The 20,999-nt window shown below is 46.5% G+C and overlaps 1 protein-coding gene across 2 annotated transcripts in view; it reads right to left on the bottom strand.

Moving 5' to 3' along the window:
* The window catches only part of ERMP1 (endoplasmic reticulum metallopeptidase 1), a 44,625-nt gene extending 25,983 nt beyond the window's left edge, over positions 1–18,642 (bottom strand). For both annotated transcript variants that reach the window (XR_003964262.1, XM_030293889.1), the window contains exons 1-4: positions 18,267–18,642; positions 16,595–16,896; positions 11,584–11,711; positions 10,877–10,982 (exon numbers count right to left, since the gene is read on the bottom strand). Coding sequence is in view for 1 of the 2 variants with exons in the window: in XM_030293889.1 (XP_030149749.1) it covers positions 10,877–10,982; positions 11,584–11,711; positions 16,595–16,896; positions 18,267–18,598 (868 nt within the window). In the remaining variant the exon portion in view is untranslated. The remainder of the gene's footprint in view (positions 1–10,876; positions 10,983–11,583; positions 11,712–16,594; positions 16,897–18,266) is intronic.
* Between the last annotated feature and the right edge of the window lie 2,357 nt (positions 18,643–20,999).

Below are 20,999 nucleotides of genomic sequence, written 5' to 3'. Positions count from 1 at the left end.
CACGCCTCCCCCAGAAGGAGCACGTCCACATCCTCACCCTGTTCCCTGCAGATGCGGCCCTGGAAACTGCTCTGGCCAACAGACTGTGAGCGGAGAAACATGACCCTCAGCCGAGAAGACGCTCAGGGACCATCACACAGTCCCTCCCGCCTGCTGACTTTGGCCAGGAGATCAATATGTCCCTGATGGACGCTTCTCCTTTAGTCTGGGTCCCATAACAAAGGGCACACATGGAACAAAACCACGGAACGTTCGCAAGCACAGTTATTCAGGAACCAAAACGTACCGAACAAGATATAAGCCTTCGCTGTTGTAATCCACTGAGATTCAGGGATTGTTTGTTCTAACAAAATTTAGCAAAAAGTTGACTCTGATAGGCACATCAAGTCATTGTATTTCAGGCAATCTAAGAATATCAAGATGTTTATAACTTTATAAACAAATAATCAAATTGCTTTCCTACTGAAAAAATGATCATAAAAGGCGGAGATGGGGTGGAGTGTAACACTACAAAACCAAACGCCCAGGTGACCCAGATACTCGTCACCAGACACGGATTTTAAAACAACTATGATGAATATGTTCAGAAACACAGCAAGAATTTTACAAGTGCAATCCATCAAAAAAAAAAAAAAAAGAGTCAAATGGAAACCCTATAAAAACTGATGTTAAGAATTTTAATAGATGGTTTACTACCAGGTTAAACACAGCGGAAGAAAGGATTATAGAGCAACAGAATTAGGACATAGAAAAAAAAAAAGGATGGAAAATATAGAAATGTATGGAAGAGACATATGTGGCACAGTTAGTTCCAGAAAAAGAGGACACAGAATGGAGTAGAAGCAACATTCTGAAGAAGTAACAGCCCATAATTTTCTAAAAGTCATAGAAAACATCAAACTATGCATTCAAAACGCTCTATAAACCCCAAGCAGGATAAATACAAAGAAAAAAAAAATAGACCTAGCATTAAGATCTTTGCTTTTTTCTTTTTTGACACCAGTATTTTTTATTTAAATTCTAGTTAGTTAACACACAACCCACTGATTCCTCGCTGAGAGACAACACCCAGGGCTCATCCCAACAAGTGCCCTGCTTGATGCCCGTCCCCCACCCAACACCGTGCCAGCAACCCTCGGTCTGTTCTCTGTATTTAAGTCTCTTATGGTTTGTCTCCCTCTCTGTTTTTATCTGATGTGTGCTTCCCTTCCCCTGTGTTCATCTGTTTTGTTTCTCAAATTCCAAGTATGAGTGAAATCACAGGATATTTGTCTTTCTCTGACTTATTTCGCTTGGCATAATACACTCTAGTTGCATCCACGTTGTTGCTGTGGAAACAGTATGAAAGTTCCTCAAAAAAAAAAAAAAGTTAAAATCAGAACTACCCTACCACCCAGCAAGATCTTTGCTTCTGAATACCATTATCCACTAAAAGGAGGTCTCCTTAGGAAATGGCTAACCCCAGCTCCGGAGCTAGGAAAGTACAAAAGTAGTCGTGCCAGGAGTGAGAAGTGCTCCAAGAAGCACCTCCGAAGGACGCAAGCTGCAGGGGAAGGGGCTACCGCTGGCCTAACTGGAGACAATTCATGCGTTAAGATGGCAGCAACAGAATACATCATCCATAAAATAAAAACACATGAAACATGGAAATAAATACACAAACAAGGGAGAAGAGAAAGTCTTCGAGAACTCCAACTAATAGCTACAGACGAAATGATGGAGCCAGAACCCTTAATACCTGGCTAACATCACGTAGAAATGCTTTGGAGCAAGAATCTCAATGTCTGCTGAAACAGGATCAAAGTCTCACGAGAAACAAGGCAGGTACAGTCTCAGAGGGCCTATCACAAAGGGGAAAGCAGTTAGAAAAACCTGGCAAATACCATCATCAAATGACCAGAAGTTACCATCATCAGTGCCCAGACAGACAGGAGATGCCTCCCGACAGGATGCACGGAGGACACAGATGTGAAAGGAGAAAGGGAAACAGCGGTGAGAAAACCTAGGTGATCAAATCTTACCATGTTAAAATACTATTACTATTACAATTAGATGTTAATAACCAAAGGTATACTATTAAAATACTATGAAGGAGCACCGGGGTGGTTCAGTCAGTTGAGCGCCCGACTTTGACTCGGGTCATGATCTTACGCTTCATGGGTTCGAGCCCCACATCAGGCTCTGTGCTGACAGCTCAGAGCTTGGAGCCTGCTTGGATTCTGTGTCTCCCCCACTCCCTGCAACCCTCTCCCACTCATTCACACATGTGCGTGCTCTCTCTCTCAAAAATAAACGTTAAAAAATTTTTAAATAAAATACTATGAAAACCATATGAAAAACAGGCAAAGCTAAACTAGAAAAGAGAATATCCTGAATAGCAGGACGATAATGCTACTCTGAGGTGAGAGAGCAGGTGCTGTATCTGAGAAGGGGCAGGTGACAGCCACCTGGAGGGTGTGACAGGAGCCCGGCTTCTCACCTGGGGCTCAGAGGTATGCACCTCACCATGACTAAGTTTTACACTTCTGTATTTGTGATGTGTGTGTTATAGAATCACTGTGATATAGCTAATAAAACATGGCAATAAAATGCTATTTGATCCTGGATTAGAGCTCTGATTTAAAAAAAAAAAACAACACAAAAATAGGGGTGCCTGGGTGGCTCAGTTGGTGAAGTGTCTCCCGGTTTCAGCTCAAGTCATGCCTGATCTTGGGGTTCATGAGTTCGAGTCCCAAGTCAGGCTCTGTACTGACAGCACAAAGCCCACTTGGTATTCTGTTTCTCTCCCTTTCTTTCTGCCCCTCCCTTGATCGTGTTCTCTCTCTCTCAAAATAAATAAACTTTAAAAAAAAAAAAAAAAAACTAGGTCATTATTGGAAATCATCTACTAAATAACGGTTTTATATTGTCATATTCTATGAACATCATAAATGTACTGTTATGAAGGGACATATCCTTGTTCTTTATCTACTGAGATGATTATATTGAGATTATCAATTGAGATGGTTTTTCTCCTTTATTCTGATAATGTGTGAAATAGATTGATTTTCAAATATTAAACCATTCTCATTTAACCATTCACTAAAGTTGCAGGATATAGAATCTATATACAAAAATCAGATACATTTCTCTACACTAATGATGAAGTATGAGAAAGAGAAATTAAGAAAATAAATCCCACTTATAATTGCAACAAAAATAGTAATATACCTAGGAATAAACTTAACCAAGGAGGTTAAAGACCTGTCCACTGAAAAATTTTAAGACATTAATGAGAGAAAATGAAGATTATTTACTTCCACAGATAAATGGAAAGATGATATTCCACATTCAGGGACTAGAAGACCTAATACTGTTAACATGTCCGTAATGCCCAGAACAATATACAGATTCAACGCGATCCCTATCAAAATTCCAATGGCATTTTTCACAGAAATAGAACAGTTAAAAATCTGTATGGGAGCACAGAAGACTATGAATAGCCAAGACAATCTTAAGAACAACAATGCTGGAGGCACCACACTTCCTGATTTCTAACGATACTACAAAGCCACAGTAATCAAAACAGTAAGGCACTGGCATAAAAACAGATACACATCAATGGAATAGAAGAGAGAGCCCAGAGATAAACCCACACATACACGTTCAATCGATTTATGCGAAAAGAGCCAAGAACATACATATACCGGGAAAGAACAATCTCTTCAATAAATGGTGTTGCAAAAACTGGACAGCCACACGCAAAAGAATGAAATGGAGCACTCTGACATCATACACAAAAATGAACTCAAGACTGATTAAAGATGTGAACATAAAACCCAAAGCTAGGGGCACCTGGGTGGCTCAGTCAGTTAAGCGTCTGACTTCGGCTCAGGTCATGATCTTTGGCTTAGGTCATGTAAAATATGATCTGTGCTGACAGGTTGGAGCCCAAAGCCCACTTCAAATTCCATGTCTCCCTCTCTCTCTCAAAAATAAACATTAAAAAAAAAAAAAAAAAAAAACAATGCGGGTTAGTAATGTTCTTTGACATTGGTCTTGGCAACGATTTTTTGCATTTCACACCAAAAGCGAAGACAACAAAAGTTAAATAAATACAAATATGTCAAGCTAAAAAGCTTTTTCATAGCAAAGGAAACCAACAAAATTAAAAGGCAATCGGCAGAATGGGAGAAAATATTTGCCTATATCTTGATACAGGGTAGATATCCAAAATATATAAAGCACTCCTACAACTCAATGGCAAAAAAAAAAAAAAAAAAAATCCAATTAAAACCTGGGCAAAAGATTTGAAGAGGTATTTTTCCAAATTAAGACATCCAGATAGCCAATGGGTACACGAAAAGGGGCTCACCATCACTAATCATCAGGGAAACGCAAACTGAAACCACGACTTATCACTGCACACCTGTTAGAATGGCTTTTACTGAAAAGCAAGAGATAACAAGTGCTGGCAAGGATACGGAGAAAAGGGAACCCTGTGCACTACTGGTGGGAATGTAAACTGGAGCAGCCACTCTGGAAGACAGTGCGGATCCCCACGGACACTGCAGCATTATCTACGGTAGGATATGGAAATAACTTAAGTGTCCATCGATGGACGAATGGATAAAGAAAACGTGGAATATGTGTACGACGGAATGGTATTCAGCCATGAAAAAGAAGGGAATCTTGCCATTTGCAACAGGATGGATAGACCTTGAGGGCACTGTACAAAATAAGTCATACAGAAAAATAAATATCATATGCTCTCTCTTATATGTCATATCTAAACAAAAACCCAAACTCATAGATACAAGGAACAGACTGACAGCTGCCGGAAGTGGGGGCTGGGGGGTGGCTGAAATGGGTGAAGGTGACAGAACGGTACAAACTCGAAGTTATGAAATAAGTCAGTCCCGGGGATGGCACGCACAGCATGCTGACTACAGGTAATAATACCGTACCATACTGGAGCTGCTAGGAGAATAGATCTTAAAAGTTCTCAACACAAGAAAAAAAATTGTAACTATGAAGATGGATGTTAACTAAATTTATTGTGGTGCTCACTTTGCAGTGTGTGCAAATATTGAATCATTTTGGAAACCCAAAACTTAAGGGGAAAAAACATCTCGTATTCTTGGAATAAGCTCAACTCTGTTGGAAAACATCATGTATACGCACATACACACGCACACACACGTTGCTGGATTCAGTTCGCTAATATTTTATTTAGGATTTTCACATCTAGGTATGGCAGTTCTCTAGCAAAGCTGAGCAGATGCACACGCGGTGACTCACTAATTCTACTCAGAGGTGAGCATACACGCACACGTGTACCAAAGACGTTCACAAGAAAGTTCACAACAGCACCATTCCTAAGGGCCAAAACCCACAATCTAACATCACCAGCAGAGTGGACACTCTCATCACTGGAACAGTATTTAGCAATAAAAAAGAAGTCTGCCACACACAAGATAGATGCATCTTACAGACATGCCGCTGAGTGAAAAAGGAAGCCATACGTAAGGGAAACCGTGCGTGAGTCCGTTTGGAGAAAGTTCAAATACAAGCAAAATTAAACCTGTTAAGACAGAAGTCAGGATAGCAGTAACCTTGCTGGGAGGAAAGGCTGGGAAAGGTCACAGGGGAGGCTTCTAGAGTACGGGCAATACTCTTAGTCTTGATGTGGGTTCTGGTCACAGGATTATATTCAGTTTATAAAAACCCCTCAGGCTAAACACGCAGAGCCGCACGCTTTCCTTTCTCGATATAAGACAAAGACGCTTAAGATGTCAAGTTCATCTTCTGCATTGTGCCATAAAAAACACTTGTAGGGGCACCCGGGTGGCTCAGGCAAAGTTCTGACTCTGGCTCAGGTCACGATCCCGTGGTTCGTGAGTGCAAGCCCCACGTCGGGCTACGTCCTGGCAGCTCAGAGCCTGGAGCCTGTTCAGATTCTGTGTCTCCCTCTCTCTCTTCTCCAACCCCACTCGTGCTCTGTCTCTGTCCCTCAAAAATGAATAAACATTAGGAAAAAAAACCTGTAAAAAATGTAAGACCTGTCAGCAGGAAAGAAATTTACAGCTTTAAATATCCACTACCCGGCCTTCACCCGCTTAGAGAGCTCCAGCCCCGCTCCGGCTTCTCACTGATCACCTGCTGAGGCTGCCAGGTCAAGTTCTGGTGTAAAAAGGAAGACAGATGGGCAAGTCAGTCAGCTCCTGGGTGAGACACTCCCCAAAGTACAAACAAGGCAAAGGGAGCCCTCAGAGGAGAGATTCCGGAGCTGAGGATTTCACGCGGTGGTGAAGACTCTTGACGAGCGGGCGCTAACACCACCCCAACTTTACAGATGAGGGACTAAAGCACGGAGCACCGTGTGACTTGTTCGAGGTGGCTCGCCGAGGGCGTGTGCTCCGGGGGGATCTGAACGCAGTCGTCCGACTAGAGCCTGTGCTGGGCGTTCCGGGAGCCCAGCAGGACAAAGAATTCCACTCCTGAAGGAGTTTGCACTAGATGAGAAGAGAGAAATGAGCAGTGGTCTGGGGGTGAGGGAGGTCAAAGTGGTTTCCCGAAGAAGAGAGGAAAGGCGTGTCGAGTGCAGATGGAAATGATCTGACAGGGAGGGAAAAATGAACGATGGAAGAGGGGAAAATGTGAGGTCACCATTAATACAAGCAGTCTCCCACGTGTGGACCTGGAAAGGGTTCTCAATTCTTCAGTCTTCTTAAAAGCCCAGAAGACTCCGCAGGACTCAGATCTGCGTGCGTATGTGTACTTACTTCTCCACGATCAAGTCCTACAAGTGGATGTGTCGGACGGAAGCGTCCACACGTGTTTTCAAGCAGTCGCTACGGCCAAAGTGCCCCAAACCGCATCGATCCACGCTCCCCCGGCACTGGACGCAACCACCTGTTTCTCTACATTCATCAGCGCTGGGCAGTAGCCTCCCTGCTTTTTGCAAATCTAAAATTCAAAAAATTCCAAATAACTCAATAAAATTTTAAAAAGTCTTATTGTTATCTGAATTTACATTTCTTCTGAAATAAAAGCTTCACTACTTACTCGGGCAGTTTCTTTAAAAGTTAAACATTAATTTACCATACGAACCGGGAATCTCAGCCCCGGGCATCCCCCCGTAAGAAAGGAAGATGTAGGTCCTACACACTGACTTACACACAAATGTTCACAGCAGCAATATCCACAATAGCCTAGAAGTACAATCACTCCAGATGTCCATCAACTGACAAACGGATCAACGAAATCCACCAGTCTATACAATGGGCGTAATTCAGCCATAAAAAAGAACGAAGTACCCCCACGTGCTACAACACGGTTGAACCTTAGAAAATAGCACACGAACTGAAAGAAGGTGGACTGAGAGAGCACGGGGTCTCTCTTTGGGGCAAGAAGGAGATTCTAAAATGGACTGCAGTGATGAGCACTCAACTCTGTGCACAGATCTAGAAACCACTGAATCTTACCATTAGTGGGTGAATTACCGGGTATCTGGGGGTAGTAGAGTCACAGGGCATGGTATTGTTCGCCAGAGAAAAAAAGGAGTCTGTGACCCCTTGGCTTTTGGGCTTTCTTCTACTCGAGGTTGGTAGTATCTGAATTTCTCACAGGGCACAGATATTAACTGGTTTAATCTATGCATTTTATAACACCTTCAGAATTATTAAGTCAGCCTTACTGAGTCATGATATAAATCACTAATCTGATAAGCTAAGTCATTCCTTCATGCAGTCTGGCCCTTTAAAAACAATTAGGTAGTAATGATTATTCCAGTCTAGTCACTAAAAACCCCGAATGAATTTCTGAGGGGACAATGGAGCACCAGAGAGAATACGTGGGTTTAAGCAAGAAGTTCCCAGGACAGGACCTGTGCCTGTTTAAGGAGCCCAGGGGAACTCCAAATCCTGGAGGCCTTCCCCTCTTCTGGTCAAGGTGGAGGCGAGGCTGACTCGCTCCGGGCGGCGGCACCCGCGGGTGAGACACGGAGAAAGGCACTGAACGTCAGAGCCCAGAGAGCCGGCGTGTGTGCGCTGCAGCCACCAGGATCAGCCCCCAAACCTGGAGGGAAACGCGGCCTAGAAACTCGGAGACAGGAGGGAAATACTCTCTCCAAACCTCCTGCAGGACGCCCCTCCGGAAAACATTACTTTTCAAGTGTGAGGATTTTCTTTCCGCACGAGTGAAGCACGTGAACTGCATGCACAGTCAGTCCTCCAACAATACGGCTCTGAGCTGGGCCCACTTCTATGCAGATTTTCTTCAATGAACACGTGCAATGCTGTAAATGTATTTTCTCAACCACACTTTCTCTAGCTCGCTTTATTGCGAGAATATACAACACACACAACACAAACCGACTGTCTGATCAGTTAGGCTTCCGGTCTGCAGGAGACTGCACTAGTTAGCTTTCGGGGAGCCCAGAGTTACACGCAGATTTTCAACCACGCAAGGGGTCAGTGCCCCTAACCCCTGTGCGGTTCAAGGTTTGAGCATCAACTGCATACTGCTAACTGGTAACAAGTCTGTTCTTTGCCTACTGTTAAAGTAATTACATGCAATGCAAAAAACGTAAACAGTACACAAAACTGTAAGGAGTAGAAGTAAAGCAGTAATGACATTCTGGTTCTAAATTCGTGAAGCAACGGAGAGGTCAGAATTTTCACATTTAGCCCAATCCTCTGCTCCAGTGACACCACCCCTGCTCCACCAGGCGACACTCCCCAGCCGGCAGTGACTCTGAGGGCAGTTTGTTTGACTCTTTCCAGACAATACATCTAAAATGCATGCAACTGTGCAATTTTTATGTAAAACTATCTACATTTACTAAACAGAACACCGACTATAGGCTAGTCACACCTAACAAAACTGAGTACTCGATACATGGAAATGAAGGAATTAACTTTGCTCTAGATCTAACCTGCCCTAGGTAGAGGTGTTTTAACCTCTCTGGACTACATATGGATAAAATATATATTTTATACAGACGCACAGCATACATTCAGGAACGGTACAGACCCAACCTTAAGACCGGCTGTGATTTGGGTCCCGGGAGTACAGGGCCAGCGTGCTGGGACAACGGCCGAGCATGTGACACACAGCACACTTCCGGGGGGGGGGGGGGGAGCATACGAAGACGCGCTCCTGTCCGTGCAGGGCCCTGACATTTTCGCCGGAGGACAGACACGACGTCAGCTCTGCTTACGGAATCTTCTCTTGCTGCTTGTTGACCTGGTGGTTGTTACAAGTAGTCCTCCTATCCTGACTGAGTCCCAGAACTAGAGGGGCCGGGTAAGAGTGTGGCATCTGCTGAGCCCTACGGATACTAAGACCAGCTCCTTCTCAGTAGTCAGCTGAGGCGTGAGAACACACAGGAAGGTCTGAGTCAGAAAGAAAGGAGCGCTTTGCTCCTCATCTCGTGACCTTGAGATTCTCAGAGGTTAGCTGGCCTAAAACGTACAACCATTTTAAACAGTGAAAGTCTAAGATAAGTTGGTTGGAGAATATTAAAATACGGTTCTGTTTAGCTTGTATATAAAGACGTACTCGGCACTCAGCGCATCTTAACCAATACCATGTGTGTAGAGGGCACTAAAAACCGAGTTCTCCATCTGCTTACTCACTTTTCCTGGCCCGTCTCAGACTCCTCATTGTAGAACGCCCACCAGATGCCGTCTGTCCAGCTACAATGCACTATCCAAATTCCTAACACAGAGGGGAAATGGCAGGAAACTTCCCAGATCAGATTTTAGGAAGCCCAGAGCTTTGAACTCTGTTACGAAAGATGACAGGGGCTGGGGCGCCTGGATGGCTCAGTCGGTTAAGCGTCCCGACTTTGGCTAAGGTCATGATCTCGCAGTTTGTGAGTTCAAGCCCTACATCAGGCTCTATGCTGACCCCTCAGAGCCTGGAGCCTGCTTCAGATTCTGTGTCTCCCTTTCTCTCTGCCCCTCCCTCTCTCTCTCTGAAATAAAGATTAAAAACAAAATTTTTTTTTAAAGACAAAGAAAATGACAGGGGTGCCTGGGTGGTTCAGTCGGGTTAAGCGTGACTCTTGACTTTGGCTCAGGTCATGATCTCACGTTTGTGAGTTCAAGTCCTGAACTGGGCTCTGTGCTGGCAGCGTGGAGCCTGCTGGGGATTCTTTTTCCCTCTCTCCTCTCTCTCTGCCCCTCCCCTGCGTGCTCTCTCAAAAAAAAAAAAAAAAAAAAAAAGATGACAGATGATACTAACTTAATGGATGTTCTCCTTGTAATTTATAATCTTGTTATCCTTTAGAAATTAAAAACATTTCTCTGGCTAAAGTATTACTGAATTCTGTCACGTTCAAATTAACTCAAAGATAAATTTAAAGCCCTTTTCCTCGTTTCAATTCAGGAAATGACTGTCGTTTAATATTACTTATATCATGATCATCCATAATGGATACAGGTAAGTCCACCGCCTACATGACAATCTGGTTGGTGGTTAAGAACACGGGTCGGGACCACCCATGTCCAACCCCGCTGTGCTTGCTCCCAGCTGTGAAACCCCGGGCCGCCTGACATGTCTCCTGCCTTGGTTTTCCCATCTGCAAAATGACGGTAACGACCGTACTTCTCCCTCAGGCTGCTTTGAGGATTAAGTGACATGACAAACATACGAGGCTTTGAACACACGTGACGTGTGATTAGCGCAGTGTGGGTGTCAGGGGCTGGTCATACCACCTTGTTAAAACCTCCCAACGAAGACAAACACAGACTACCTCATGCTCCAAAAAGAACATTCATTTCATTAGGGAAATTCCTTATGTTTGAAGAACTTCCACTTCCACAAATATGAGAACTGCATTAAAGCACACGACGCAACTGCATTAAAATGTAAAATACGGCTCACGTACCTGTTTGGAACACAAGCTCTTTCCCTCCCACGCCCGCTGCCTCCAGGTTAATAAATGCACGAATCAGGCTGGCCCAAGGGTGCTGAGTTATGAAACCATGACTGGCCTGAATAAGAAGGAAATAAAACAGAGGTAGGTGAAACAATCTTAAATTATCGAAGTCTTTCTTTGGTTTATTTTAAAGACAGAAGGTCTACGTTGATAAGGGGAAGAAGAGGAAAATCATCGTTTTTTTCAAAGGCAGGACCTGAAGACACCGATCTGTGTCTCTACGCACACTGGCCGCGTGCAGCTTGCTGAGTGGAAAGTCACCATCGCCGAAGGCAGCCTGACTTCCGTGAGCGGTGCCAAACAACGCCCGCAGTAAGTGTGAGGCCGGGCAAACCAACAGAAGAGAAAGGACAATCCGCATGCTGTGTGCCTGCCTCGAAACCTCTCTGACGCCCCAGGGTCACCGAAAACCTGACATGTCTAATTACGCCATCACAAAGCCCTTGCAGGACTCAAACGCTGACAAGATGACGTGAGTGTGCGAGTACTGAACCCGTGTACACGGCGGCTGCGGGGTTTTTACAGCACCGCCACGGACGGTATTTCTTCTGCACATCGTCTTACGATGCTACTCAAAAGCATGAGCGAAACGCCTAAGCGCGAGCTACGGTCGTCATCGTTGTTCAGGTCTAGTATTGAAGAGAGTAAACTCTCACTTGCAAGACGTTTTCCTCAGCACCATTAAAGAGAAATATGACAGCGTGACGCAGGGCTTCTGAAGATGTCGACAAGACACGGAGCACTTCCAGCATCACTGAGCAGCTCACTGCATCATCGCTGGCACCTTCAAATCAGAAAGAAAGATTTGCTTCTCAGACTGAAGGCTGGTTGTTTTACATTTATTTTTTATTTGAGAGAGAGCGTGCCAAGAGCAAGGGAGAGGGACAGAGGGTGAAGGAGAGACAGAATCTTAAGCAGGCTCCGTGATCAGCGAGGAGCCCGACGCGGGGCTCAGTCCCACGACCCTGGTGTCATGACCTGAGCCGAAATCAAGAGGCGGACGCTCAACCCGCTGAGCCGCCCGGGAGCCCCGCTTCTCAGATTTTAAAACTTTTATGGTGTGATCCGTCACGGCTAGGAACGGTTTTCTCGTCAAGAAAGCGCCACGGGGCGCCTGGCTGGCTCAGTTGGTTGAGTGTCAGACTCCAGCTCCAGTCATGACCTCACGGCTGGCGAGCCCAAGCTCCTTATCGGGCTCGTTGCCGTCAGCACAAAGCCTGCTGCAGATCCTCTGTCCCTTTCTCTCCCTTCCCCACTTGCACTCTCTCTCTCTTTCTCAAAAATAAACAAGACACTCAAAAAAAAAAAAAAAGAAAGAAAGAAAGCACAACACTGGCTGCAAAACCACAAGCACATCTGCCACTGCCAGCTGACGAGGGCACTGGCCCGCGCCGCCTCACTCCATGACGACGGGGATCCTCATCCGGTCGGCCTGCTGACTGGTCTAGAACCGTCCTCAGCCGAGGGCAGTCACTTGACTCCTATCTGTTGAACCATCAACCAGGCAGGATCTCAGTTAACTGAAAACCCGCATTCCTCCCTCAAGCCCGGGCAATCTGGTCCACCCTTGGTCCTCACTCCACGCCCTCTGGGATACTCTCACTTCTGGGGTTCTGGCTTCCTCCATCATCTCCCGCACCACCACGACCTTCCTGCTTCTTTTCCTGCCAGGATCACAAAGCTGCACGTCACTCCACTTTCACAGAGCGGGTGGTGTGGGTGACGGAGCATTTTGTGAAGATTATGTGATGAAGGGGATCATGTGATGAAAAAGTACAGAGACGACATCAAATCTAGTAAGACACAGGAGAGGAGACCAATGACCTGAAGAGCCACCCTGGTCCCCGTGCTGAGAAATCTGCAGAGGACCTCATCAAAGCACTTCACTTCTTCTTGACTCAGACACTTCGTATATTAATTAAACATGATTATAAAGATGACTTTAATACCCTGATTTTTTAAAAGCACTGTAAGAGGTAGTTAGACTACACATCTGAGGATATTGGGGAATTCTCGGTAAGTTTTTACTTTTTAGGTGAGATAATTCATGGTGTTACGAGCATGCCCAAAACGAATCCTATCTTTGGGTGGGAGCAGACTGAAATACAGAGGACTGAGTACAGCTGAGATCCGCTTCAAAATTCTCAGGGGTTGCAGAGGGGAAAGAAACCAGACCGGACCTTTGAAGTCGGCTGACAGGTATGCTCAGGTTAAACAATTCTGGTTTTGCACATGTTTGAAATTGTCCATAATAAAAAGTTTAAAGAGTAAGCCAAGTAAATAGACATAGTAATAACCCAGGCAGAAGCATTTCTGGGTGTGCATATTGGGAGGCAGGGTGCTACAGAATTCAGTGTGGGTTTCAGAGCAAGAAAGACTTGGGCGGTAAGCCCTAGCTGTTATTTACCCTACAATTTCCTCCCGGTCGGTCTGGAGGGCAGGGCCAATGACGTTTATTTGAGGTGTGTCGGGAGGATTACAAGAAAATGTGGTCCAATCCAGTGCTAATTGTTCCTTCTTCTCTTTACAAATTTAAGAAAGGCTCTGCAGCCGGCTAAAATGCTCATTTTGGGGCTGTTCAATTCCAGACCCATTCCTACTCAAGGAGAAACCACTTATCAGCTGTCCTTGTCCTGGTGGTGATCACCAGGTTGCATTTGAATCAAAGTGAACCAAAGTAATAATTATCTAATTACCATCAAGCAGAAAGCATAGGTAGCTATCAGTAAGAAGTAACACATTCCTACAACCAAGTGAAATTCATGGTTTTTCACTTTGACACTCTGAGTTACTTTAATGTAAACAGCAAACAATAATTTTTTTTTTAATTTTTTTTTTTTAACATTTATTTATTTTTGAGACAGAGAGAGAGCATGAACAGGGGAGGGTCAGAGAAAGAGGGAGACACAGAATCTGAAACAGGCTCCAGACTCTGAGCTGTCAGCACAGAGCCCGACGCAGGGCACGAACCCATGGACCGTGAGATCATGACCTGAGCCGAAGTCAGATGCTTAACCGACTGAGCCACCCAGGCGCCCCTAAATTTTTTATTCAAAGTGAGTGAGAAATTGAAAGAAATATATATAGGGCTGATTAAAAAGTTAAACTGTCCACTTATCTTCCTTTATTTTAATGGTTCTGGCACCTGAGAACAGGACTAAAGAAGGGTTAAATGCCTTTAAGAAAGCAAAGACAAGTTAGAGGACAGTATCTATAAAGGCTGGGTGGTTTGTCAATATCCCTTTCCACTTAGAATTAACCCTGAAATTGGGGCGCCTGGGTGGCGCAGTCGGTTAAGCGTCCGACTTCAGCCAGGTCACGATCTCGCGGTCCAGGAGTTCGAGCCCCGCGTCGGGCTCTGGGCTGATGGCTCAGAGCCTGGAGCCTGTTTCCGATTCTGTGTCTCCCTCTCTCTCTGCCCCTCCCCCGTTCATGCTCTGTCTCTCTCTGTCCCCAAAATAAATAAGCGTTGAGAATTAACCCTGAAATTGAAACCACCACTAAAATAACTCCATGTCTCTTCTACCAACAACCTGGACCGTGCAGCAAAACCAAGAAGAAACTTAAGGCTTTTCTGTGGGTAACATTACTCCGAATTGGTATCAGTTCCTAAGTTCCAGATACGCTGGTGAGAAGAAAGGGTGTAAAAAAAAAAAAAAAAAAAAAAAGTTGAAAAGCACAGTCACAAAATAGACTGTCACCTACATCCTTTCAATGGATGAACTAAGTAAGTGAAACATGGGGATTCTTTAACAATTTGCAACGAACAGAAATTTCCTTGAGATTGTCGGCTAGGTATTTGTAGACAATTTTAATTAAAAATGGGTTCCAATGACCCACAAAATTGCCATTCTTTCATTCCTGGACTCCATGTATGTGATTTATAACATCTGGCACTGTGTTTCTGATACTCGTATACACATCTTTCTTTTATAATGCTCTTAAATAACCCTGGTGTTAATCTGTCCCACCCAAGAATTTAAGCATTATAATAGTGGGCGTAGGGGGACACTGATTTTACAGCTTCTCTGAAACAGGCATGAAGGACTACTGGTTTCCCTAGCACACACAAAGGTATTTGTGACTTTATAAAGCAGATGTCTATACACGGACACTCGAAAAAGCACGTTACCTTCTAAATGCAGTTGGCAAGCTTTCTGATTAAAGAAACCCTAGTGTGAGTCATTTCGTCAAGCAAATAAATTCTACCTTCTGTATAACTTTTGTACCTTGTGTTTTATCTTTTATATCTGGATATTCCTTTGAGCCTGCTATGGGTTCGAGCAATCCAGAAATATTACAGTCAAGTAACAATTATTAGGAATTAATCTCCATTTTGCAGATCAGAAATGGAGCAGAGAAGAGGTTAGGTATTTTGCCAAAAGGAACTTAACTATACTCTCCTTCCTTTCAAGTGTAGCTCAAATAATTGGCTGGCCAGAACCGCAGCCTCTGGTGCCACCTCTGTCTCTGATCAGTGGTGACCAGCTAAGTTTATTCCTGTGACAAAAGACAGGGTTGAACCGGACAGCACCAGACACTATCTCACTTCCTCCATCTCTAAAGTGCCAGGATTCCACTGCAAAATGCTACTATTTTCCATCTGTCCCTACTTCAAATCTAGCTACTGCACACATTTCTCTTGTGAATCTTATTTTAAAAAAATGGAACTTCAATTTAGAGAATTCTCCTTCATTCTACAAATGTTTTATCGTGTCAGGCACCGTCCTGAACATCAAGTATTCCATTGTGCCAAAGTATTTTCAGAGCAAGATTTGTGGATCAATGAGCTCTTCTAAGAGTATGGCATCCCCAGTGGGCCCAAATCCTCACTTTCCAGGGTGACAGACTCTGCCAGGGGAGCTGTCCCCGGAAGCCCTCCCTCCCTTGAAGGCGAAACCTATTCCTTCATCCCAAATGCCCACAGCCTCCTACACCACGGAGCTGAGTAAACACCGACGCGGCAGAACCTAACCCCGGGACTCAGGGTCACACTCCTGCACCCTGGCAAGGCAGCTGTGATCTGCTCCCTGTACAGTCACTGGGCAAGGCAGCTGTGACACACTCCCTGTACAGTCACTGGGCTGCTGGCCCTAAGGAAGGAAGGAAGGAAGGAAGGAAGGAAGGAAGGAAGGAAGGAAGGAAGGAAGGCAGGCAGAAAGAAAGAAAGAGAAAGAAAGACAGAAAGAGAAAGAAAGAAAGAAAGAAAGAAAGAAAGAAAGAAAGAAAGAGGAAGAAAGGAAGAAAGAAAGGAAGAAAGTAAGGAAGAAAGAAAGGAAGGAAGGAAGGAAGGAAGGGAGGGAGGGAAGGAGAATGGAAAAAAGGAACGAAAGAAAGAGAAAGAAAGAAAGAAAGAAAGAAAGAAAGAAAGAAAGAAAGAGGAAGAAAGGAAGGAAGGAAGGAAGGAAGAAAGAAAGGGAGAAAGAAAGGGAGAAAGAAAGAAAGAGAAAGAAAGCACTTGAGAGAACAGTGAAGGTTTGGATCTTAAACTAAATGATACTATTCTAATTATCTTCAATTCCATCACGGTGAAAAACAGGTTTGTCAAAAAAATAATACAACCCCCCCAAAATGGTGCCCTACAACTGCCCAAGCAGCTTGGGGGTTGGTAAGCTCTCTGGGTGTACTCAAGTCCAACTCCAAAATGACTGAAAGTCAGGTACGTACCTGGGGAGTTGGCCACGGAGTCAAAATGACAGTTAGCCAGGACAGCATGCTGGGCCCCGTCCCTGGGCTCCAGCTTTACCACGACGTTGGTGATGTTGTCATAGTAGCTTGTAAAACCTCCCAAGAAGTCAATGCTAAAGGAGCCGGTGGGCCGTTGGACATCTACTGAAATCCTGTGAAGGCTGCTGCTTTGAACTTCAATCAGTTTAATCTGTTCCAAGAGGTAATGGACGGTCAAAATCTCATTTTCTGGACTTCCTGTAGTCCTGGGGCCAATGGATGTGATGTGTTCAAGATAATCCCTGGAAGGAACCAAAAGAACGATGATGACATGGCGTGCCAGGCTTGAAATGAATGCTTAACACGAGGCAACTTTTCCTGACCTCCCCCCCATCCCCCCCTCACCCCCAGCAAAAGCCAGTTCTTTGACCTCTCACATACAAAAAGGCTTTTATTATTTCAGGTACCCTGTGAAAAATCCCTTGTAAAGTTCCATCTGTTTATTATGCCTTCTGTGAGTTCCTCCCTTCAGTTTTCCCGATCCGCCCCGCTCCCAAATGCTTCCTATCCCCATATCAAACCAATACAAAGACTAGGGACTCAAAACGTGTGGCTGCTGCAGGCTGGACAGACAGAATCCGGCCTCACTGAGCTTCGCCCTGGAGAGTTACTGATTCTAAGTAGCAGAAGCCAATGAGCAAAGACAAATAAGTCAAGAGGTTAAATAAGCAAAAACAAAAACAAAAACAAACTTCCGATCGATGAGAATGGACTCAGCCCTCTCCACGGTGTGCATACTGAGCCTAATAACAATTCAGGCCCAAGCCAACCCTACCCCTAAAACAAACAAAACAAAACAAAACAGAACGTGTTATCTTTTCACTACATTCCAAGTGGGCAAAAAGGGAGTGGGGGAGGTGTGCTCCAGAACGTCTTTAAGAAAATAAACTTCCAGCACTTTGTACTCCAAAGTTTTTAAAACACCGAGGCTGCTGAAAACTATGCTAGCTTGTGATTTTAGGAGATTTGACCTACTTAGGGTTACAATACCTTTAAAGGTCTCTTCTTGAATTTAAAACAAAAGCAAAGAAAACCACCAAATCTTACACACCAGGGGCCCAAGGACACGCTCCAAGAATCTGAGAACCCCCGAAATGGTAGAATTTTGAAGGTGCAGTCCTCCGGAAGCCCCCCACGGTTTACAGGTGTGAGGACCGTGACCCTCCGGAAGTTAAGAGCACCGCGTTATCCCCATTATCACCTCCCCACCCAAACCGAATTTATCAAACGGTCTAAACACACAAATTTCACTCCCCATTTCATACGGAATGCAGGAAGGCGACTAAAAAGTGGAAGTTGCTCCAGAAGATGGGGGGCGACTGTCAACCCTCCACGCGCCCGGCAGAACCGAGGCGAACAGGCCGGTGCGATCCGCCCCCCGGGCCACTCCGGACCGCACCGCCGGATCCACAGAGGGCCACGCCAGCTCCGCGACCCGCACGCGGGGACTCCGGCAGAGGGGCGCGCGGGGCCCGCCCCGCCCCACGTGCGGCCGCGCGGCGCCGGCGAGCCCGGGCGGTCCCGCGGGGCGGGCGCACGCAGGTGCGGAGCCCGGGACCCAACCGCGGCCGCGGCGGAGGAGACGCGCGGGCCGGGCGGGAGCGGCGGGTACCTGGCTTGGCGTGCGTCGAAATCCCCGGGGCGCCCGGCGGCCCCGCGCAGCACGAGCTGCTGCAGCGAGAGCTGCACGAGCGCCCGCAGCGCGAGCAGGTAGAGCGCCAGCCCCAGCGCGGCGCGCGCCTCGGACAGTCCGGTCCCCGCGCCCCGGCTCGCGTCGCCCCCCGCGCTCCGCTTCCGCGTCCTCGCGCCGCCGCCGCCCGCGTCCGCCGGCGGCTCCGGCGCCAGGGCCTCCCTCCCGGGCTGGGGCGCGGCCGCCGGGCCGTCCCGGCGCTCCCCGCCGACGCGGTGCCGCCTCACGGCCGCCGACTCCGAAGCCCACTCCATGGCCGCGAGCCTTCACCCCCAGCCCCACCGCTCCGGCCCGCGACGGCCCCGGGAGCAGCCGCGGCCGCCGCAGCGCCTCCTAGTGAGCGGACGGAAACTGTAGAGGGCCAAACTTATTCTGATTGGCCCGGCCCGCCGCGACCCAGCCTCTGAGGGCCGAGCGCCGGCGGGCACCGCGGCGGGGCGGCCCCGGGTGGGCGTGCCGGGTGCGCCCGCTCCCGCAGGGCGGCTCTGCCTGGTGGGGGACGGAGGTTCCCAAACGGAAAGCTACCCAGGAACCTGGAAACGTGAAAAAAGCGAGAGGTGGCTTTTCAGAGAATGCACACGGTGCACCGGGCGGGTTCTGAGGACGGGCGCGGGGAAAAGTCAGCCCCTGGCTCTTAAAATTAGAAGTAGGACTGCGCCCCGGAGGCCCAGCCTAACATTTCCACATACGCAATCCAAACACGCATCTTCCTGACCAAGCCAGGCAACCAGCACTGTCACGGTCTCCGTTTAACAGATGAAGAAAAATGACAGCTCTTATTTGCTGAGTATCTGCCCTGAGCCAAGCACTGTGCTTGGCGCTTTCGTACTTTACCTCGTTGGATCCTCCTAAGCTTTATTCCTACTGAATAGCTGAGAAACTTACCGGCAACCGATGAAGAACTTACATCCAGTTCAGTGGGACCCCAAAACAGCATTCTGCTCCACTGCTGAATACGGGTGGCACTCTGGAAAGGAAGGTTGGGGGAAAGCTCTTCCTCCCTCCATGTCACCAAGAGGCGGAGCCCTGGTTTTCCTGCAGATGCTCCCGACCATCTAGGTCTCTCTCTGCCTGCTGATGCATGGAGCCCCTCCGCCTCAAAGCTGTGTCTCCAGCAGGGAGGTGCCGCCGTTGCAAGACTGTGAGCCTAGAGGCCGCCCGGGAAGGTACATCACCCGGGGTCTGCTCCCGGCCGGGACTCGGGCCCACCCGGAACCCGGTGCTCCTTACTCCCAGCTCTCCAGCCACACAGCCCTCTTTCACGGTCTTTCCGGCTCACCATCTTTCCTTGTACGACAGGATCCTCTCAGGAGTCATTTAAGTTGCCTGGAGCATTCTTCCCTCCCCTCCTTGCCTAGTTACCTTTTATTTGTCCTCCACATCTCAGCTCAAGGGGTACTTCTGCAAGCAGAAATCTAATCTCATGAAGCCAGTTTCCCCTATTTGTAGCATCTCCTGATACCAAATGTGCACGTAAATTACTTAAGATCTTCCTCATGAGACTGTGAGCTCCATGAAGGCAGGAATCAGGTCTGGTTTTGCTCACCATTTGAATTCCCTCCTCTTAACACAAAGCAGGACGTGAAGTAGTCAATAAATATTTCTCGATTGAGTCATAAAATGAAATTTTACGACAGCAGCATAATTTTCACTAAGATCCTTTTTAGCCTATGAGGTCCGTGAGACCAAAGACAACGTCTATATCTTATTCATCACTGTGTTCCCAGGGGCTTATCTCTGTACCTAGCCCATGGTTGTCACTCCACACGTGTTTATTCGTTGGGCAAATGAATATGTATTATCTTTTATAAGAACCAGCTTTCTTGCTACTCTCTTTCCAAAAACTTTGGAAGGTAAGACTTCAGGAACAACTCCATCCACTGTAGCGTAAACAAGATGTGGAGCTCACTGGCTCTTGGGGGAAGGGCACGTATGTTCCACGGTCTTTTAAGCTTCACTTATTTTATGCCGTCACTTTCTGGACTGGGTGGGTATCAGAAAACCTAGGGACAGGTTGTACCCCTCAGGAGCTGTGTTAGTGGCTAAATCGTTTGAGGTCTCATTTTCAGAAGCATAACCTATATTTAAGCACCTTTGATGATGTTCTGTGGGAGGCAGTGTACCAGAGCAGAAGAGCCTGGTTGTTGACCCTGAATTGCGTACCTTTGATAGATACGGCATTATGCAAGTTAAAAATCTCAGGATCCTTATCTGTGATAACGGAGATAATGTCTGCCTTAAAGGGTTTCAGTAGGGATTAATCAGTTAACATATGATAGATCCTCACACATAAGTCTCATTAATATTTTCCAGAGTGTTCCCTCTTTTTTTTTTTCTTTTTTTCATGTTCACTTATTTTTGACAGAGAGAGAGGGAGGGGCAGAGAGAGAGGGGGACAGAGGATCTGAAGTGGGCTCTGTGCTGATAGCAGAGAGCCAGACGCAGGGCTTGAACCCACGAACTGTGAGAACCTGACTTGAGCTGAAGTTGGATGCTTAACCAACAGAGCCACCCAGGCGCCCCCCCAGAGTGTTCCTTCTTATACAATCCTTTGCAGATCGGATCAAAAGCCATTTTCCTATTGTGATCCTCGTCAAGCCCTAGACGGTGGATGTTATTATAGTTGGGTTCCTGATGGCAGCTTCCTACACTGTA

The sequence above is a fragment of the Lynx canadensis genome, chromosome D4, assembly GCF_007474595.2.
Source record: "Lynx canadensis isolate LIC74 chromosome D4, mLynCan4.pri.v2, whole genome shotgun sequence".
Classification (NCBI taxonomy): Eukaryota; Metazoa; Chordata; class Mammalia; order Carnivora; family Felidae; genus Lynx; species Lynx canadensis.
Note: the sequence above shows the minus strand (reverse complement) of the source record. Positions and strands in the feature narration are given on the sequence as shown.